This window comes from Aspergillus wentii (genome assembly GCF_001890725.1).
Source record: "Aspergillus wentii DTO 134E9 unplaced genomic scaffold ASPWEscaffold_5, whole genome shotgun sequence".
NCBI lineage: Eukaryota > Fungi > Ascomycota > Eurotiomycetes > Eurotiales > Aspergillaceae > Aspergillus > Aspergillus wentii.
The window spans coordinates 2,008,008-2,025,830 of NW_024467836.1; the positions used below are offsets into that span (position 1 = coordinate 2,008,008).

The 17,823-nt window shown below is 47.2% G+C and overlaps 6 protein-coding genes across 6 annotated transcripts; 3 read left to right on the top strand and 3 right to left on the bottom strand.

The window, feature by feature from the left end:
• The first annotated feature begins 43 nt into the window (after positions 1-43).
• Positions 44-3,093, top strand: ASPWEDRAFT_42406 (uncharacterized protein). Its single transcript, XM_040835769.1, has 3 exons — positions 44-765; positions 832-1,565; positions 1,620-3,093. Exons 1-3 carry the CDS (start codon positions 241-243, stop codon positions 2,875-2,877), a joined length of 2,517 nt encoding a protein of 838 aa, XP_040688075.1. The 5' UTR covers positions 44-240; the 3' UTR covers positions 2,878-3,093.
• A 424-nt stretch (positions 3,094-3,517) lies between these two features.
• Positions 3,518-5,677, bottom strand: ASPWEDRAFT_29553 (uncharacterized protein; the record flags this gene model as incomplete). Its single annotated transcript, XM_040833298.1, has 1 exon — positions 3,518-5,677. The coding sequence occupies one exon, from the start codon at positions 5,675-5,677 to the stop codon at positions 3,518-3,520; it is 2,160 nt and encodes a 719-aa protein (XP_040688076.1).
• A 2,594-nt stretch (positions 5,678-8,271) lies between these two features.
• On the top strand, positions 8,272-10,008 carry ASPWEDRAFT_42410 (FAD-binding oxidoreductase). Its single transcript, XM_040835770.1, has 7 exons — positions 8,272-8,505; positions 8,555-8,627; positions 8,676-8,905; positions 8,968-9,066; positions 9,119-9,289; positions 9,337-9,658; positions 9,704-10,008. Exons 1-7 carry the CDS (start codon positions 8,383-8,385, stop codon positions 9,988-9,990), a joined length of 1,305 nt encoding a protein of 434 aa, XP_040688077.1. The 5' UTR covers positions 8,272-8,382; the 3' UTR covers positions 9,991-10,008.
• On the bottom strand, positions 9,995-11,904 carry ASPWEDRAFT_60798 (TDT family transporter). Its single transcript, XM_040838534.1, has 5 exons — positions 11,446-11,904; positions 11,022-11,390; positions 10,667-10,963; positions 10,329-10,614; positions 9,995-10,266 (listed from the first exon to the last, which is right to left on the bottom strand). Exons 1-5 carry the CDS (start codon positions 11,544-11,546, stop codon positions 10,120-10,122), a joined length of 1,200 nt encoding a protein of 399 aa, XP_040688078.1. The 5' UTR covers positions 11,547-11,904; the 3' UTR covers positions 9,995-10,119.
• A 192-nt stretch (positions 11,905-12,096) lies between these two features.
• On the bottom strand, positions 12,097-12,415 carry ASPWEDRAFT_173818 (uncharacterized protein; the record flags this gene model as incomplete). The annotated part of the gene is made up of 2 exons (XM_040831136.1): positions 12,097-12,332; positions 12,385-12,415. The coding sequence occupies 2 exons, from the start codon at positions 12,413-12,415 to the stop codon at positions 12,097-12,099; spliced, it is 267 nt and encodes an 88-aa protein (XP_040688079.1).
• Positions 12,416-14,212: 1,797 nt separating this feature from the next.
• Positions 14,213-15,285, top strand: ASPWEDRAFT_70107 (uncharacterized protein; the record flags this gene model as incomplete). The annotated part of the gene is made up of 2 exons (XM_040839096.1): positions 14,213-14,468; positions 14,582-15,285. The coding sequence occupies 2 exons, from the start codon at positions 14,213-14,215 to the stop codon at positions 15,283-15,285; spliced, it is 960 nt and encodes a 319-aa protein (XP_040688080.1).
• Between the last annotated feature and the right edge of the window lie 2,538 nt (positions 15,286-17,823).

A 17,823-nucleotide genomic window follows, 5' to 3' on the forward strand; every position in this document is an offset into this window, starting at 1 on the left:
TCAGCTCAAGCTTATTGCTTTTCTGACCTTATGACCCTCCATGGGAAAAGGTGACACACAAAAGGGAATTTACTTTTTATTTCAAAAAGAAAAAAAAAAGAAAGAGGTAGGTTGAAAAAGCAGAAGAACGAAGAAAGAGAAATCACGCAGACACTGTCATGTGTTTGTCCCCCGCATGGAATCCGGCTTCTACCTATCTGCTAGACTCGACTGCGACGCCAACTCATCCATGTTGTCACCATGGACGGCTATCCCGCATACAATCCCAACGGCAATAAAAACGATTCGACGGACCTAGAACCTCAAGCGGATTTGGGCCGGCCATGGGGAATCATTCTGAGTCCAGAGCCCCAGATCCCAACAGACAGCAGCGCTCGCACGAACCCCTACGTCACAGCAACGCAGGAAAGACCCTTTCTGCACTCCCGCATGTCATCCACGTCGTCGGCATCGCAAGAGAACCAAAATGCGACAAAAGTCGCAATTCCTCGAGCCACCCACTACGATACCACATCTCGTCGCCGGTCAGCCCGGGCGTGTGAGCCTTGTCGACAGCGGAAGGTCAAGTGCGACGGGAATAGACCCATCTGCCAACAATGCGCGAAATATGATGTGATGTGTTCCTATATCGACGTGAAACGGGTGAGAGAGCAGAAGCAACTCAAGACCTTGACGAAGAAGGTCGAGCGGTATGAGGCATTGCTGCGGGATTTGGAAGCGGGCGTTGACGCCGGTGCGGCGAGACAGATAAGGAGGACTCTAAGGGTTGCTCATCCTTCCTAGCTTTCTGTTTGTTTTGTTGGACAATAGCTAATATGGAGTGTTTTACAGCCCAAAGTTACGCAGGAAATCAAGCAATCTCAGGCCCAGGACGACGGCGAGGAATCAGATTCATCCGGTTCGTCTGTCGCATCGCTAGAGGCAATCGATTTAGTCGAAGAAGATATCAATCGCAACGAAAAATCCAGAGCGGCTGGGTATTTTGGCAAGAATTCAGAGGTCGCGTGGATGCAGAGGCTGGAGGATGAGGCAGAACATCGCAGTCGACAGGGTGATGACCCGTTTGGGCCTGAGGGCCAGGGATTTGACGAACAACATCAACAGCAACAGCACCAATCGAGGAATGACATCCCCATCGCGATGATGAGCTACCATCTGGACGATCTAAATATCCCCCTTGTGGACCAGGCCGACCCCTATGATTTGCCGCCCAAGGAGCTGGCGGATCGTTTTTTCGCGGCGTATATGCATTCGGTGCATCCGTCTTTTAACGTCATTCGGAAGGCGACGTTTACATCACAGTACCAGAAGTTTTTCAGTCAGCCATCCCAGCCGCCGCGCAGGTGGTTGGCTATTTTGAATATGGTATTTGCTATTGGGTGTCGATATTGCCGGCTCGATAATGATGACTTTGGCGATGGGGATTATAATGATCTGGTGTACCTGACTCGAGCGAGCAAGTTGGCTTTAAGAGGAAGTGTGCTTTTTGAACATCCGGATCTTCAGCAGGTTCAGGTGGAATTCCTGGTGGCGTTTTATTTACTTGCGATGGGACAGGTTAATCGGTGAGTTGGCTGTGTTTACTTTTATACTCCATCTTGATGAAACTGACAATGCAGCGCATCGAAAATTTCCGGAGTAGCGTTTCGATCAGCTATATCACTTGGAATCAACCTTCGCTTTGTCGATGGGCACACGCATTACGCTGCAAAGGAAGCCCGGAGTCGTCTCTGGTGGTCTATTTACGCTCTCGAACACCTGATAACCGCCACCACCGGTCGAGTCTCGTGCGTCGGGGAGGGCCTTGGGTCCGTGTCTGCACCGCTCCCATTCGAAGAAGAGTCCTTTCACAAGCCTGAAGTCCAATCTCTGATCAATGATCAATCATTACGAGAGAATCGCCTGAAATCAACCATCTTCGAAACAGAACAGGAGACCAAATCTAACGCGGAGTGGCTGGCGACGTGCGAGCCCAACCCATCCCTGTTCTTTTATTACACAATCGACCTCGCCGTCATCACCCAAGCAGTCATCAACCAAGTCTACAGCATCCAGGGATTACGCGATCGACACTTCCAACTCGACCAACGCATTCAGAAATACTCCTCAAAACTGGATAGCTGGCTATCCAAGATCCATACCGCGTACCGATTCACCTCTGTCCCGAACGATCCAACAAACGACCAATTCGCGCTCCCACCATCATTATCCACCATGCCAGAAACCCAGCAATACATCCGCGAACGCGTCAGCCTTGCCATACACTACTACAGCGCCCGAATCACCCTCTGCAGACCCTGTCTCACCCACAACCACAGCCACCAACCGCGATCCAATTGCTCCTCCCCATCGGCCACCTCCGACCACCACCAAAGCACCCGATCCCGACACAGACACGACATGGCCCTAACCTGCCTCCGCTACGCCTGCTGCCTCATCTCCATCCTCCCCAACGAACCAGACCCCACATGGCTCATCCACGTCTCGCCCTGGTGGAGTCTTCTCCACTTCCTCGTCCAAGCCACCACGGTCTGTCTATTAGGTTTCTCCAACTGGCCTTCCCCTTCTACCATAGCCCCAGAAGAACAACAGCAGCAACAGCAACAGCCCTTCTTACACCCCCCGCCGCAGCTGGAGGTATCGACCGTCGTGACACAGACGAAGAAGGCTTTGCGCTGGCTACATCAGATGGCGGGTGCGGATGCCGCGTCTCGGAGGGCGTTTATCCTGTGTAACAGTTTTATGAGACGGATTGCACCGAGTTTGGGGATTGATGTCGATGATTTGCCAGAGGTGGAATCTTTGCCGCCTTTGAAGGGATTTGTTGATGGTGAAGTTGACGGTGAAGATAGTATTGATAGGGCGATTGAAAGTTGATTTTTTTGGATAATTTAACTATATAGTATTCATGAAAGCGTTATGGAAGCTCATGTTCAAATTGATAGAAATGAATAAGCTTATTTATGGTTCCATCAGGCAATTTCCACAGAATAATACATAAATGCAGCCAAGTGAAAGCGTATATTAGAAAAATAGCCATCATTGATATCTGGTACAAGATGAATGCAATCCGTATCCACTATAATACCTACCTAGTACGCTCACAAACAAAAGCCTATAAATATGATATAGCATTGATAGCGTAATCCCACAAAACAAGAAGGGAAAGAAAATATAACACGTGAAAATACATATAACACAACAAGCTGGTAGGATGCAAAGGATGCAAATGCTGCTAAGGAAAAATAGGGCTTAACACATCATTATAAAGTGACAAGAACGAGAAAGGGGTAATAACTAAAAAGTAGATGCTCGAAATACGGACATATGGGGGAAATAATATTGCATGTGAAAAAGCAGAGAAAAAAAATCAATAACAGTTCGCCTCCGATCAACTCATTGAAGAGAATATTAATAATACCTTGTCCGATGGAAAAGGGAAAGGAAAGGAACCCAATAACTCCGTTCCAGGGTTGAATTCTCGTTAAATCATTTACTTCAGGTGTTCAATGACCATTCACATCCGTTGAGGCATTTGGTGATGCATATGTTGCGGCAGGTGTGGAATCTGCTGTGGAATTGGCTGCGGCATTTGCTGCTGCATATGTTGTTGGATCTGCTGTGGAAGCTGTTGCGAGATCTGAGAGAGCTGCTGGACCTGTTGTGGCATTTGCTGCTGTACTTGTTGTGGCACTTGTTGTTGTACTTGTGGCATTTGGTGTGGAATTTGTTGCGGCAGCTGTTGAGGTGGCATCTGTTGAGGCATAGGGCAGGCACGCTTGCGCGATTCCTCGTCCTCTGGCGGACCCCGTTTCTGGGCTGGGTTCATTGCCATAGCGTCCATAGCTTGATTCCGTGCTGCCACATCCGCTTTCCGCGGGCGTCCACGAGGCCGACCAGTGCCCGTCGGTTTAGTTGAAGCTGGCTTTCGCGGGGGCTTTGATTTGGGAGTCGAATCACCCACTTCGGACTTCCGAGGACGCCCGCGGCGTCGTTTCTGTGGGACCACACCATCTGGACCAGTCTCAGGAGCAGATGTTGGGGCAGGAGCAGGAGGACCAGGCGCAACGCCATTAATGGCAGGAGTGGATGATCCTGATGCAGGTGCGGGTTCAGTACCAGATTTGGATGCTTGAGCACCATTGGCCTTTGCTTCCGATTTTCGTGGTCGCCCTCGACGACGGGGAGTCCCAGTGTTCGGGCCGGGATTCGGTCCTATGGCGTTCGAGGTTGGCCCTGATTGCGTTGATCCGTTGGATTGCACCGCGCCGTTGGCCGGCGAGGAAATTGACTTTGGCGGTCTCCCACGTTTCTTCTTAGTGGCAGTTTCCTCCTCGACAGGTTCTAGCACAACCGGTTCTGCTGCGCCAATAGTAGAAGGTGTTGATGAGGGACCGGGATGTTGATGTTGTGGTAATATTGTATGCTGCGGTTGCTGTTGCCGTTGTGCCTGCTGCTGCACCTGCTGCTGGGCTTGTTGCTGGGCTTGCTGCTGAGCGTGTTGTTGCGCTTGCTTCTGTGCTTGCTGTTGCGCCTGCTGCTGGGCTTGTTGCTGAGCTTGTGCCTGCTGCTGAGCTTGAGCCTGTTGTTGTTGTTGTTGTTGCTGTTGCTGCTGCTGCTGTGCCTGCTGCTGTGCCTGCTGCTGTGCCTGCTGCTGTGCCTGTTGCTGGAATTGATGTGGTTGGTATTGATTTTGTTGGTGTTGATATTGAGGCTGCTGGTGATACGGCTGCGGTTGGTGTTGCTGGTACTGCGTCTGAGGCTGGCGTGAGTATTGAGGCTGTTGTGGTGATCGCTGATACTGCTGTTGCTGGGTTTGTTGCGGCTGCTGCGACTGCGGTTGCGGCTGTGGTTGATACTGAGACCGCTGCTGCTGCGCTTGGTAATGAGTCTGTTGCTGCGGTGGCTGGTATTGGGGCCGTTGCTGCTGCTGCTGATATTGAGATTGCTGCTGCGCTTTGTACTGAGGCTGTTGTTGCGATTGGTACTGCGTCTGCGGCGGTTGATATTGAGCCTGCTGCTGTGGTTGATAGTGAGACTGCTGTTGTTGCTGCTTTTGCTGTTGCTGTTGTTGCTGGTGCTGTTGTTGTTGATGCTGCTGCTGTCTTGCGGCCAACAGAGGAGACACAGCTGTAGGTGTAGACGCAGCATGGTGTACCTGAGTACTTTGTCGGTGCTGAAGTTGTGGCGACGAGAGATTTATCGCATGAGCATGTGGGGACAACGATGCTTGAGGGTTCATAGCAGCATGCGGACGGAAATTTGGGATTGGATTGATATTCCTTTGCAAGTTCTGTATAGACATATACGGGTCCTTTAACTGGCCCACCGGATCCGAATTTCTAGACATGAGGTCCGCAGATCCCTGAGCCTGAAAATGACTAGGAAATGGACTAAAATTCGCACCCGCTGGCAGTCCAACCAAAGGCCCAGAGGATGAGGGTGCCATCTTTCGAAGATCTGGGGAATGCGAAAGACTTGGCTGCGGCTGAGCGCGAATTAGAGGGCTGTTGTTGGAGAGGCCATTGCCATGGTGGGCATGATGCGTCGGCGCAGAGCCCAATGATGGGGATTGCAGATGTTGTTGTTGATGTTGAGGGTGCGCACTCTGCTGTTGCTGATGCTGAGGGTGCTGAGGGTGCTGAGGGTGAAATGCAGGTCCCCCGTATCCCATCATCTTGGGCGATTGATTATTTCACCAATAAGATCACCGCGAATAACAAAGGAGAAGCTGCGATGTTGTCAAGACATGTGACCACCGCGTCTACGACTGACTGACCAGACACGGTAGTTTTCTGGCAGAAACAACAAAACGATTCCAGACAATTAATGAAAGTGGTAATCAAAGTAGTTTTGTGAACACAGGAGCAACAAAAAGACGCGTTTCTATGATTGCAGCCGTGTAAACTGGGAGGACTTGGAGCCCAACCCGTTGGAGGCCTGAGGCTGCGCTACGGCAGCTGGGATAATCCTACCGCGCAATTCTTGGGGGTGAGGAAAAAAGGGAAGAAAATATAAAAAAAAAATGAGGCGCCTCCACGACCAATGCGTGGTGTTTCGAAGCCAGTGAAATGCACAGATTGATTGCAGATAAAGGGAAAGACGAGAAAAATCAACCTGTGGGAGTTTTATTGATGGAAACAGCGCTGGAGATGGCCAAGAGGATGATTTGTTTGGGGATCTGGAGATGGTCGGTTGCTTCGAAGCGTTGTTCTTTTTTTTTTTTTTCCTTTCTCTCTTTTTTTTTTTCTCTCCGCGTCACGTGAGCCGTCACCACACTGACCACTCACCACGCAACAAGTGGTTTTTTAGAGGATTTCAGCACAGCCTGTGAAGATCGTATAATGGTCGTGGAGGAATCAAAATGGAAGATGAAGATAGCAAAGCCAGGAAGGCCTACAGAACGAGGGATGCTTGGATGGGGTGCAGAGCAAGCAGCAAGATGGATTGTCTATTTTTATTTGGTTCCTGCGCTAAAATCTGGAGGATTAATTATTATTTTATTTTATTTTATTTTTTATTTTTTATTTTTCGAATATTTATTTTCTTTTTCTTTTTTTTTTCTGACAGCAAAAAATAAAAAAGACCCTCGGTTATGATGTCACATCTCCTCGTCTGGGGATTATCAAGACAATTTTCATTCTCAGAAAATTATTGAAAATGAAGCCATAACAAGGAGGCTCATCGTCTATCCAGTTTCTTGCCTGAAGACAGCCTCACATCAGCCTGGAGGTTGCTGACGCTGCCCAAAACGGAATAGCGCCTGGGAGAGCGCAGCTATCGCCAACTGCCAACTCCCTTCATCTCATCAACCCATCGCGATTGTCTAAAATGCAGGCTTCTGGAATCTGCGGTGTCTAGATATGAAGATCAGTGGATATCCTCATCTTCAGCTTGTCGCTCCTGATGGATTTTCATAAAGAAGACGTGTGCAGAAGCGACCGCTATCCTGAGCCACCGACAATGACAGCTCTGTGAGTATCTGTCGCCAATCCTCTGGACTCGCACATCGATTAAGATGACTGACGATTTGGAAAGATGCAGCAAATAGCATAATCGAGCGAAAGACCGACTAGCCTTCTAGTATACTGTCACAATCTGCTCCGTATGCACAAAAGCGCCCAACTCAATGCCGACACTTTGACTGGCTGGACTGGCAAGATATGGACCCAGAACTGAATGACAGGATGGATGGTTTACAGACGATGCTTCGTGGGGATTCTTGATAGCTTTATCGACTCCATACTCCATACCCGACTAGCCTATCTCGTTGTCTGAAGGACACGGCAAATTGGAAATAGGATACTGCGTGCAGGTAGCGGATACTATCCACTACTATCCCGATTGACGACAAGGTGACAGGCTAGGGATTACCAGCACTGCGATCGTCACTTTGCAGACTCACGCTCAACCTTGCAGGGATTGTTGGAAAGAATCACTTTCGATTTCCCCGAATCAGAGAAATCCACGACAAAAAAACTTTTGCAAGTGCATTTTTAGAGTTGATTGCCGCCAGGTGTGTTTTTATGGCTGAGGAAACTTACTACGATTTTCTAGACAACTGTCGTTCTATATCCACTCGAGACATATTGGTTTTTTCCAGCAATATGAAATGCGGAGAATGCCTAGCCAATGCATTCTCTAACTAGCATTATGTGGAACCCACTTTGATGCATCATTGTTTGAGAATATGCACCTCTTCCCTCCCATATCACAAATTAGAAACTTTTATAATTTAATTTATGCCATTTTGGTCCTATGAGGTCTAATATTTTTGGTATACTAAATACCTGGTCTTCATATTCTGGATAAATAGAAAAATATTCTATGAGAAACAAATGCTTAAATGAGCCATGGATTACCGCAGAATGAGCGCTGGCATACGTCAAAAACAACTCCAATATACTACCAATATGGGAACGATCAGACAGGAAAGCCAACTATCAACAGGAAGCGATCTCGGCTCATTTTTCTTCAAATCCCAATCTTTTCTCTTCTGGAATGGCAGCACCAAAAGCCTCAGGAACCCCTCTAGCACTACCCCCAAACATCGACCACGCATCCTTCACCGAGTTCATTACTCTCGCAACTGCCATCGTCAGCCAAGATGATATACAAGTAATCGAATCCCACAACCAGCTCCAAGACGGATCCTACCACAACAATCCCCACAGCCACGACCCCCACCACCTCCTAGACAAAGACCACATGCTCGCGTCGGCCGTAATATGTCCCCATTCTGTACCTCACATCCAATTAATCATCAAACTAGCCAATCGCTTCCGGGTTCCGCTCTGGCCGACCTCCGTGGGGCGGAATTTAGGTTATGGAGGAGCGGCGCCGCGATTGCGGGGAAGCGTGGTGCTGAATTTGGGGAAGCACATGAATCGCATACTAGAGGTGAATGTGGAGGGGGCTTATGTGTTGCTGGAACCGGGGGTGACGTACATGGATCTTCACCAGTATTTGGTTTGGAATGGGCTGAGGGAGAAGTTGTGGATTGATGTGAGTTCTTGATGCAGTAGATCTGATATCCTGGGCTAATGTGGGATAGGTGCCTGAGCTGGGAGGCGGGTCTATCTTGGGAAATGCCGTCGAAAGAGGAGTCGGATACACCCCGTATGGAGGTAAGTCGTGATGCGGTCGCCCCGAGCAGAAGGCCTTACAAAAACCAGACCATTGGATGATGCACTGCGGGATGGAAGTGGTTCTGCCAACGGGCGAATTACTTCGTACTGGAATGGGAGCGATGCCAGAGCGAGATTCGTCTGGCGATGAGAAAACACGACCTGATGAAGAACCGGGAAATAAATGCTGGCAACTGTTCCCGTACGGCTATGGGCCTTATAATGACGGTCTTTTCTCCCAGAGCAATTTGGGGATCGTGACGAAGATGGGAGTTTGGGTGAGCGTTCCTGGAATTGGAGATGAAGATATGACTTTGCAGCTAATAGCGGTGCATCGCAGTTGATGCCGAATCCAGGAGGCTTTCAGTCTTATCTGGTTACCATACCTAGGGAGGAGGATCTTCACCAGGCTGTTGAGATAATCCGACCACTACGAGTCGTAAGATTATCTTGGCATGTAGAGATGGGGGTATTAGCTAACAACCAACAAGCAACTCGTCCTGCAAAACGTCCCAAGCATTCGCCACATCCTACTAGACGCAGCGATGATGCGCAACAAGTCCGAATGGACATCATCCACCAATCCCATCGACGATGAGGGCCTAGACGAAATTTCCAAATCACTCAATCTCGGACGATGGAACTTTTACGGGGCGTTATATGTGCGAGTATAGAATCCATCCAGCCAAGCGTACCTAACAATAGCTAGGGCCCAGAATCCGTCCGAAACAACCTCTGGCAGATAATCAAACAATCCTTCTCTGCGATCAAAGGCGCAAAATTCTACTTTCCTGAGGATATCAGGGAGCATTGCGTTCTCCACATTCAGAATTTGACACTCCAGGGTATCCCGAATAATGAAGAATTGAAATGGGTCCAGTGGCTTCCCAATGGGGCGCATGTGTCTTTCTCGCCGATTAGCAAGATCTCAGGAGATGATGCGCGTTCGCTATACTCTATCGTCAAGAGGAGGTGTAACGAGGCCGGGTTTGATTACATCGCGACATTCACTATCGGGATGAGAGAAATGCGTATGGCAATCCTGACAGTACCCCAAACAAGCTGACAAGACACAGATCACATCCTCTGCATAGTTTTCGACCGAGAAGACCCCATAATGAGAAGAAAGGCACACCAGCTAATCAAGACCTTAATTAAAGACTGCGCGGCACACGGATGGGGTGAATACCGAACACATCTAGGCCTGATGGACCAGATCGCTGAAACGTATAACTGGAACGACAACGCACTGATGCGATTCAACCAGACGATCAAAAACACACTCGACCCGAATGGCATTTTGGCTCCGGGGAAGAGCGGTATATGGCCGGCAGTTTATGATAGAAACAAATATAAAATGTAAATATGGATGGTATTCTCTGAACCTGTAGATTGTAATCAAAGCATCTCTTGATACACATAATATTTAAAAAAAAGGGTATAGAACAAACACAAAAGATCCTGAGGAATATAGGTATATACATGATAGATGTCATGCAAGGTTTGACCTCTTCTTCGCCTCCTCTTTGGCCTTTAGATCAGCCAAGGCCGGCTCGACGAATAACTTCCCAGATAGCACACCCATGATTGTCGGGATACTGACAGCTATCCACAGGATCAGCACACATAGCGAGAGAATCTGAGATAGCACAATTAGCCAGAAAGCCCCATGATTATAAATACTGGTAGTGGGAGACGTACGGTACCAAGCACATTAAAAAACGCCGAAGGCATCTCTACCCCCATCTGACATGTGCTGTTCGCATACACACCGAGCGGGAACACAAACGCCCACCAACCCATATTAAACGGGAAGGATCTACAGCGTAAAAGCGAGGCTATGGCGAAGACGAGCCAGACTAGACCGAAAGCCCAGAGGATAAGGGAAATTAGGAAGCCGATAGTGTAGAAGGTCGGACCAGCGGATGGGTGGAGGGTGTTCGTCTCGGGGAATATTCGATTGGCTATTTCGCCTAGTTTCAGGATTCTTGTATCGTGTTAGAAGAGATTCGATTTGGGTGGTGATGTAGATGGCATACACAAATGCGCCTTGGCCTAATGGGCCCAATGGTAAGAAAACGCTGACGATGACAGCTTTGGGAGGGAGTTTGTGGAGAGCAAGTCGCTGGAAATAGACCACCATGACCATCATGGCGAGCGACATTCCCATTCCCCACAGGGCGTAGCTGACGATTATGGTCCAGAGGGCATGTTGTGGGTTGGTGACGACGTCTGCCACGAAAGCACCGGTGGAGGAGGCGACGATGGAGCTAGCGATCGGGAGAAACCAGGAGGCTGTAAAGGAGGACAATGGCGCTTCGTTTCCGCGGATTGTTCTGAACATGTCGAGTTAGTGTACTGATTTATTTCTTTAACCGATAGGTTGAGACATACATCAAAAGTGGTGGAGTCAAAGTCGTCACGACCGAAACGACCGCATCGAAAATCCACAATCCCCAGGCAAAATTCCTGGTCCATTCACCCCAAGCCGGAACACAGACGTAACAGACCATATCGATGATAGTCGAAAGGCCCATGGGAAAAGTGCCGAGGAACATGGACTGAACTGGATGCATGACGACCGCCGGCAAAATCTCCGGATAGAGGACATATCGAAGGAGAGTTATAATGCATCCTATCCCGAAGAGAAGAACGTTCAGGGCGAAGATCACCACGGAAATCCAGTATAACCAGATCCCATTATAGGGGAGGGAGTTGAGGAGGACGGCCACGATTCCCGTGCCCATCGTGACCGAGAACCATCTGCGTCGACCGAGTTAGTGATGCCTTTGCGAGCGAGAATTGATATCAGACGTACGATGGCGCGAAATTACGGACGATTCTCCTCCAACCAACATCATGTTTGCTAAGTTCTGGCTGTTCTGATGAGGAATGGTGGTTTGTCTCTTTGCTGGCCATTACAAGAGAATTATCACCTTCAATAGGTTGGAATTGGTACTGGATCTGATCTGATGTGGTGACCTGGACGAAGGGATAAATGCCCTGGGAACCCCAAACTTATCAACGAGACTCTCCCTTGCATGGATGAGGATATAGATAGAGCCGATGTAAGGACATTTAATTAATATTCCTAGGACAAATATCTGGATAAGACCATCTGAAACCCCAGAAATTCGGCCGAGATGAAAGGATCGCAGAATTGAGGAGTCGTTGACGTTTGCGGAGAAGAACAACCGAGCCTACAGAGAATAGCCGGAAGGGGCTGTTTGTGTCGCTCCACATTCTCGAGACTTGTCACGGCGATTTGGTCGATTCAGTGGGGCTGCTGGGTGTATTCGGATCGAGAGTTGGTATAATTGAAGCATGAATGGATTCAGAAAGCTTGGATGGTATATCGCATCATTCGGATATCACCGTGTCAATTTCCATGGACATATTTAATAAATACAATAAAACCATCAGACCCAGTAACATTTTCATAACTCATAAAAAAAAAATCACTAAACCCTTATTTCTTCTCATCCGACTTCTGTCCTCCAAGACCTTGGACGGTATTCTTCGCGCCGTCACCCACGTTGCTGGCGGTATTTCCAACTCCTCCAGCAATGCCCGAGACAGTGTTTCCCAGGCCAGCAGTTGTGTCGCCCAATGTCTTTCCTAGACCGCTGACAGCAGTTCCTGCAGTGTTGGTAACGCCGCCGAGTCCTTTGCCTAGGGTATCAGTGACACCGCCGAGAATGCTTTCTATTAACCAGTGTTAGATATTGTCTTGGAAGCTGTAGTAGAGTGCACTCACGGTTCTGGTTGTTGTTGTTGTTATCAGACATTATGGTGATTTGGAATGCAGCAGGTAGTAGATTTGATATAGATAGTTCAATGTAATTCAAGGGTAGATAGCTGAAGATGATTGCAAGGTGACTTAACGTTTTAACGAAGGGGTTTATATATCTATCCGCGTTGACCAGAATTAGCCATGATATAATAACCCACAAAACAAGCCACCTGTGCCATCCGAGCGTCAGTTCTAAATCAGGACATTGATTGAGTCTGGAACAGCCAATGAATGGCGTAGTTAATCAACCATTGATCTCATCGGTGGAGGCCAGTGGCGAGGGTGCTGGTTGGCTGGATACACCGCGTTATACCCAGGGTAATTGCATTGTTTCAGGGGAATTTATCAGATGATAAAGCCACTGGCGTAGCCGTTTTATGCAATATAACCATTGTGCATTTATCGCCGAAGGAACCCATATATGATGGTTTGACCATGGTCCACGTCGATGGCGATGATGTCATGTCGGAGATCGGGTATCTGGATCTGGAACAGGTTGATCGGGGTATCATTCTGGGGGGATTTTCATGTGAATCATTTCCTAGTAGACTCGACTGTTAGCATTGATTATTGAAGGTAGAGACTGACAAGGATGCAATGCCGTTGTTGGCCTTAAACTATATGCAAGCTGCATGCAGGGACAAATATATTGGCCATAAACAGTCCGTCGGAAGAATTGATTATCTCCAGGCTACACAGCAGTGCATTTTAAAATGCATAGTGCCTTCGGCCTGTCTTGGTCAGATACCAGCTCGAATGAAATGGTATACTAATTCTTCCAAATGGAAGAAACCAGCTTTTCCACTCGGTATCTTATCTCGGTGGACTTCAAAGCCGGGCTCCTAGCAGACGGATGATGCCGAAGGAAATAAACGCCATGTTATCCCATCAAATCTAGTTGATTAATGGCATTGGATAACCTCTATCGTTGGTAGTATGTAATGTCAAGATATGTCCAGACAAGACCCAGGTGATCAAGATGTGTCGTTCAGCCCAGAAGATATGCATGGCAGGCATGTTTGACTAAAGAGACTTCAAGGCATGTCAGAAATGAGAGGAATAGGAATAATAAGAGTCTCATTGACAAAAACCTACCTTCGGCAAAATGTGACTGAGCTTGATACAGCCCTGGGACTCATTCAGGGCAATTGAAGTAGCTTCCCTGAATATCTGAGCAGTGGATCTGGCTTGGTGGGCTATGCTCTCTCAACAAGAAGCAAAGAAGTGAATAGAGAGACATAACACAAGCTCTCGTGGGAGAAAAAAGTTGACAGGAACACTACGCGTCTAGGCATGGCCTGAGGCACAGCCCTCGCTCCCACAACGCACTCAGCTACGCGTCTTTATTCTCTTACTCCCCTCACTCTCTCACTTCAATCTCACTCTTTCTTCTCACTGAAAGCCAAAGACACAGTATTCTGATTACAACCATACTATCTTTCTGAAAAGAACCATATACCTCGACAGTTTTTGTGGGAGTACAGGTACATCCTATCGAACTTTCCAATTTCTTACATGAGACCAATCCTGCCTGGTTCATCAACAGCCAACATGGAGCCTTTTATTCTCAAGTTGCCAGATGAGTTGCTCTATGAGGTTTTCATGTTACTTTCTGAGAGCAAGTCTATTTGGAAATTCCATGGACCAATCAAGAGAGATGAGCTTTCAGTCTCTAACATGCAAACGGTTCCACACTATCGTATCACCAATATTATACCATTCTATTCATTTCCCCTGCGGAGATAGAGACTTGGTGCCGCTGCCCTTTCGACCGGGGCTCTTTATTCGCACAATGGAAACTGCCCCCATCCTCCGTCAATTCTGCAAGATCATTTCGATTGACGTCAAGCCATCGAAGGAAAGCATAGCAGCTGATTATATGCCCCTGGATCAATTTCTTGTCGATCTTAATAACCTCAGGTCTCTGTGGATATACTTAGATATCGGGAACCCTCTGGGGGCTTTGGCCATATTTAAAGCCATTCAAAAAGAGACCTTGATTGAAATCAACTTGTGCGCGACTCCCCATACTTGGTCTAGCGTCCCAAGTAAGCAGATATCTTCATCACCTCGTGAATTTGAACGAAGACACCGCTTCGGTAATGATATTCATTGACAAAATATTTTCTATAGAAAAACAAGCCGGTTATCACAAAGTTAGACATCATATCTTTCGACCAAAGCTCACCTATTCTCGGGGAGATACTCAAGTGGTTTACTGGACTAGAAAAGTTTGAATTCAATGGTCTGGAGGAAGAGATCGACTATTTCCCGGAGTGGAATTACAAAATATTCGAACACACGCTAGAGCCGCACAAGGATACCCTCACAAGCATTACCATCACCAGTATATCTGATTACAGCGATGAGTTCTTGGACTTAACGAAATTTACAAGCCTGATTCACGTGCGACTCCCAGTCCGATACCTGGTTTTTCAATGCCCCAAAAAAGCCGTTGAGGCACTACTTGCTCCTAAGATCCAGACGATTACTATTGATTTTGATTCAGACTGGGCTGTGGGAAGCGGTCTTGAGACGGACCCAGAGGCAGACTGGATCGTAAAAAAAGAGGACATTGATTGGATATTTGTTTTTGGTTTGAGTGTCTTCGATGTGAAAGATTGTGACCTTCAAGAGATCTATATCTTCTTTCACCCCCTGCTAGGTGAAGGCACTCTTGACGAGGCAGAATGGAGTAGTTGGGACTGGGAATACCCCTGGGACCTAATGCAGGAGACGAGCGAAGCATTAGCAACACTTGGAATTGCACTCACCTATGATGAGCACACCTTATCGAGGGAAGAATTTGAGGAGTGGAAGGCCGATAGAACTAGTTTCCACTTGTACCCGGATACGGTTTCTTGATGGTATGTTGATGAGACTGCTTGTTGATATTTGTTTGTGGAAATACCATCGTCATTAAGATAAATACTAACCATCGGAATACCAGCTTCTTGAGTCAATCACTTTCGGCGTATATCCTTTCCTTGCTCAATCACCATTGCTTTCCTGTCGTTACTGGTCGATTACTCTTGCTATCGAGCTAGTCCAACACGTCGACGAGAACTTTCTTCTTGTCCTAGGTTAGCTGTGCAGTGGCCTTTACGAAAGATATAGCAGATAATCGCTCTCTTCCTGGGACCAATCCTTCAAGCTCCCTCCCCAGTCCAATCGCCTGGGAACAATTTATAGTGTCGTTCTTATCATACATATTGCGACAAGAAAGAATAATTTGCTCCCATTCCTCGGCCATCACCATTCCGTCATTTCCCGTCTGCAAGATCTACGGCAGACTCTCTTTCTCTGAGGGAAAGAAGTACATTGTCGAATGAACGTGAATTATGTGAATTGTTGAGCTCGCCATGTGTTTTTCGCTTTTCGTGTTTCATCATCCAGCATATCTTCTGTTTTCACCACCACCAAGATAGTAAGAGCCCGAAAGACAGTGTCGGCGTCTTCGACCCTTGTTTTGATTTAACTCTCTTTAGATCTCGTTTCGTTATGATGCGCTTGTTTGATCAGTCCAGTACTCGCATATGGACTCCATTGAACCAAAAACCCATTGTTAAGGTTTCAGAACCTTTTCATCTATGAATCTGTTAATGCTATACCGCACTTGAAGACGGAGGAGCATCCTGAAAAATAGGCACTCATGGTTGTCAATGACTTATGGCAAAAATCTGAAATACAACCAATAATCATATGGAGCGCAAGGTATTTGTGCGTTACTCAGATCTTTTTTTGATGTCGCCATGGTGTTTTCAATATCTTATGATGAGTATACCGCGTAGATAATTTGATAGTTGATAACCCACCTCGACGCAATGTTGAAAAGGGCTGCTTAAAAAAACCGCATAGGGGATGCAAATTACTGCCATGTGTACATTCTAGGACCAAGAAGACTTAGGTTCCATATCCAGCAAGGTCGATAATGCCTTCGTGATCATAGTCGAGCTTTGAAGGCAACTTCGATGTGATTCTGAATGCAAAGATGAATTCAAGGCACTTATAATAAACGCAAGCCAAGGACAGCCTGATCTATAAACAAAAGAACGAGAGGCATCATAAGCAATGTAATAGAGATAGAGAAAGACTCTATATAACTAGTTTCATCTTCAGAGTCTAGATAGGTCGACTTAGGGAGTTGCGGTAGAGTTGGCTGATAGTTTTGTCTTAGTATCTTACACTGCATTTCCCATCTTCTCCTGCATTCCTTTCATTCGTCGAGTGAGTGATACGTTTTCTTCATGATGATAGATCCCAACAGGATCATTGTCCCACAAAGATTGATGCTGCCCAAAAATCCCATAGCCAGGTTGCATACTGCGTGGTGAATCTTCCTACCACGACGCCCACCGAAGGGCTGATGACAGACCCAAAGTTTATACAGCAATGGCCCGGTCACACTCTTCCTTTTTAAAGTAGTCGCCAAGGATACCTGTGCCAACCAGAGAGACGATGAGAAGAGTGAAGTATCCAAGAACAGGGTGTTCACTTACGACTAGTCCAGCACTCCCTTCAAGTCCAGTTCAAAAATAGAATGCAAGTAACTTATCTTTGTTTCTGACAAGTGACAGAGAGACCAGGGTGATGGACTATCTTGTCCTGGGCCAATTATGCGGGTTTCTTGGATCATTTTATTCGAAGACAATCGTCAATGGGATCCTGTGTTGGCTCTGTCAGTATATGTTAATGCTTTATTTTCAGGACGGTTTATCATTGTCAACTTCAACTGTATAAACCGAGTCGATATCGTTTTTCTGCGGATATGCTATTGAGAAATGAACTCCGGGGATCGGATTGTGTCATCTGGAGATCAGGTCAGAGGGGGAGAGTTGGCTGATTGCGTGTTGGCTGATGCGAAGGTTCTCTGTTTGTCCAGCGGGGGTCAGTCAAAACAATCCCGTTCCAGTCATTTTTTTCTGTTCACCTTTTATCCTAACGCCTTACTTCCAGTCCCAGCACTTCAGCCTTTTATTCAAGATCAAATGCCCTATCGATCATCGAAACGGTATCTCAAAGGTCTTTATCATTGACAGCAGCCTAATTACCCATCCCTGAGTCGAATTTCTTACTCGGAACCTGTCAAGCCAAACCAAGATAGATAGGTCTAAGACCCCCTTTCGAATAAAATCTTTCTAACAAAAGCTTTCTCAAGATTATAGGACCCTACAGTCGAGATCCTAGCATCGAATCCCCATCGCACGAATGCTAACTACCTCACATCGTTTCATATGCTGTGCTTTGCCCATGGGGTTGTCACTTCTTCGCGTGTCCTAATCACGACGCTGTTCCTCTCGAATAGCAATACCATATTATGGAGAGGTTAAATACAATGTGAGTAATCGTTGGGATACAAGGGCAATCTGGCATTCATTAAGGCTTTGTCCAACTGGCTGGCTG

Coding starts and splice junctions, on each gene's coding strand:
- ASPWEDRAFT_42406 (XM_040835769.1), top strand. CDS start 241: ATGGACGGCTATCCCGCATACAATCCCAACGGCAATAAAAACGATTCG. Junction 766..831: donor AGATAAGGAGGACTCTAAGG/GTTGCTCATCCT, acceptor AGTGTTTTACAG/CCCAAAGTTACGCAGGAAAT. Junction 1,566..1,619: donor GCGATGGGACAGGTTAATCG/GTGAGTTGGCTG, acceptor CTGACAATGCAG/CGCATCGAAAATTTCCGGAG.
- ASPWEDRAFT_42410 (XM_040835770.1), top strand. CDS start 8,383: ATGAATCGCATACTAGAGGTGAATGTGGAGGGGGCTTATGTGTTGCTG. Junction 8,506..8,554: donor GGGAGAAGTTGTGGATTGAT/GTGAGTTCTTGA, acceptor AATGTGGGATAG/GTGCCTGAGCTGGGAGGCGG. Junction 9,659..9,703: donor TATCGGGATGAGAGAAATGC/GTATGGCAATCC, acceptor GACAAGACACAG/ATCACATCCTCTGCATAGTT.
- ASPWEDRAFT_60798 (XM_040838534.1), bottom strand. CDS start 11,546: ATGGCCAGCAAAGAGACAAACCACCATTCCTCATCAGAACAGCCAGAA. Junction 11,391..11,445: donor GTCCGTAATTTCGCGCCATC/GTACGTCTGATA, acceptor CGGTCGACGCAG/ATGGTTCTCGGTCACGATGG. Junction 10,964..11,021: donor TTGACTCCACCACTTTTGAT/GTATGTCTCAAC, acceptor CGACATGTTCAG/AACAATCCGCGGAAACGAAG.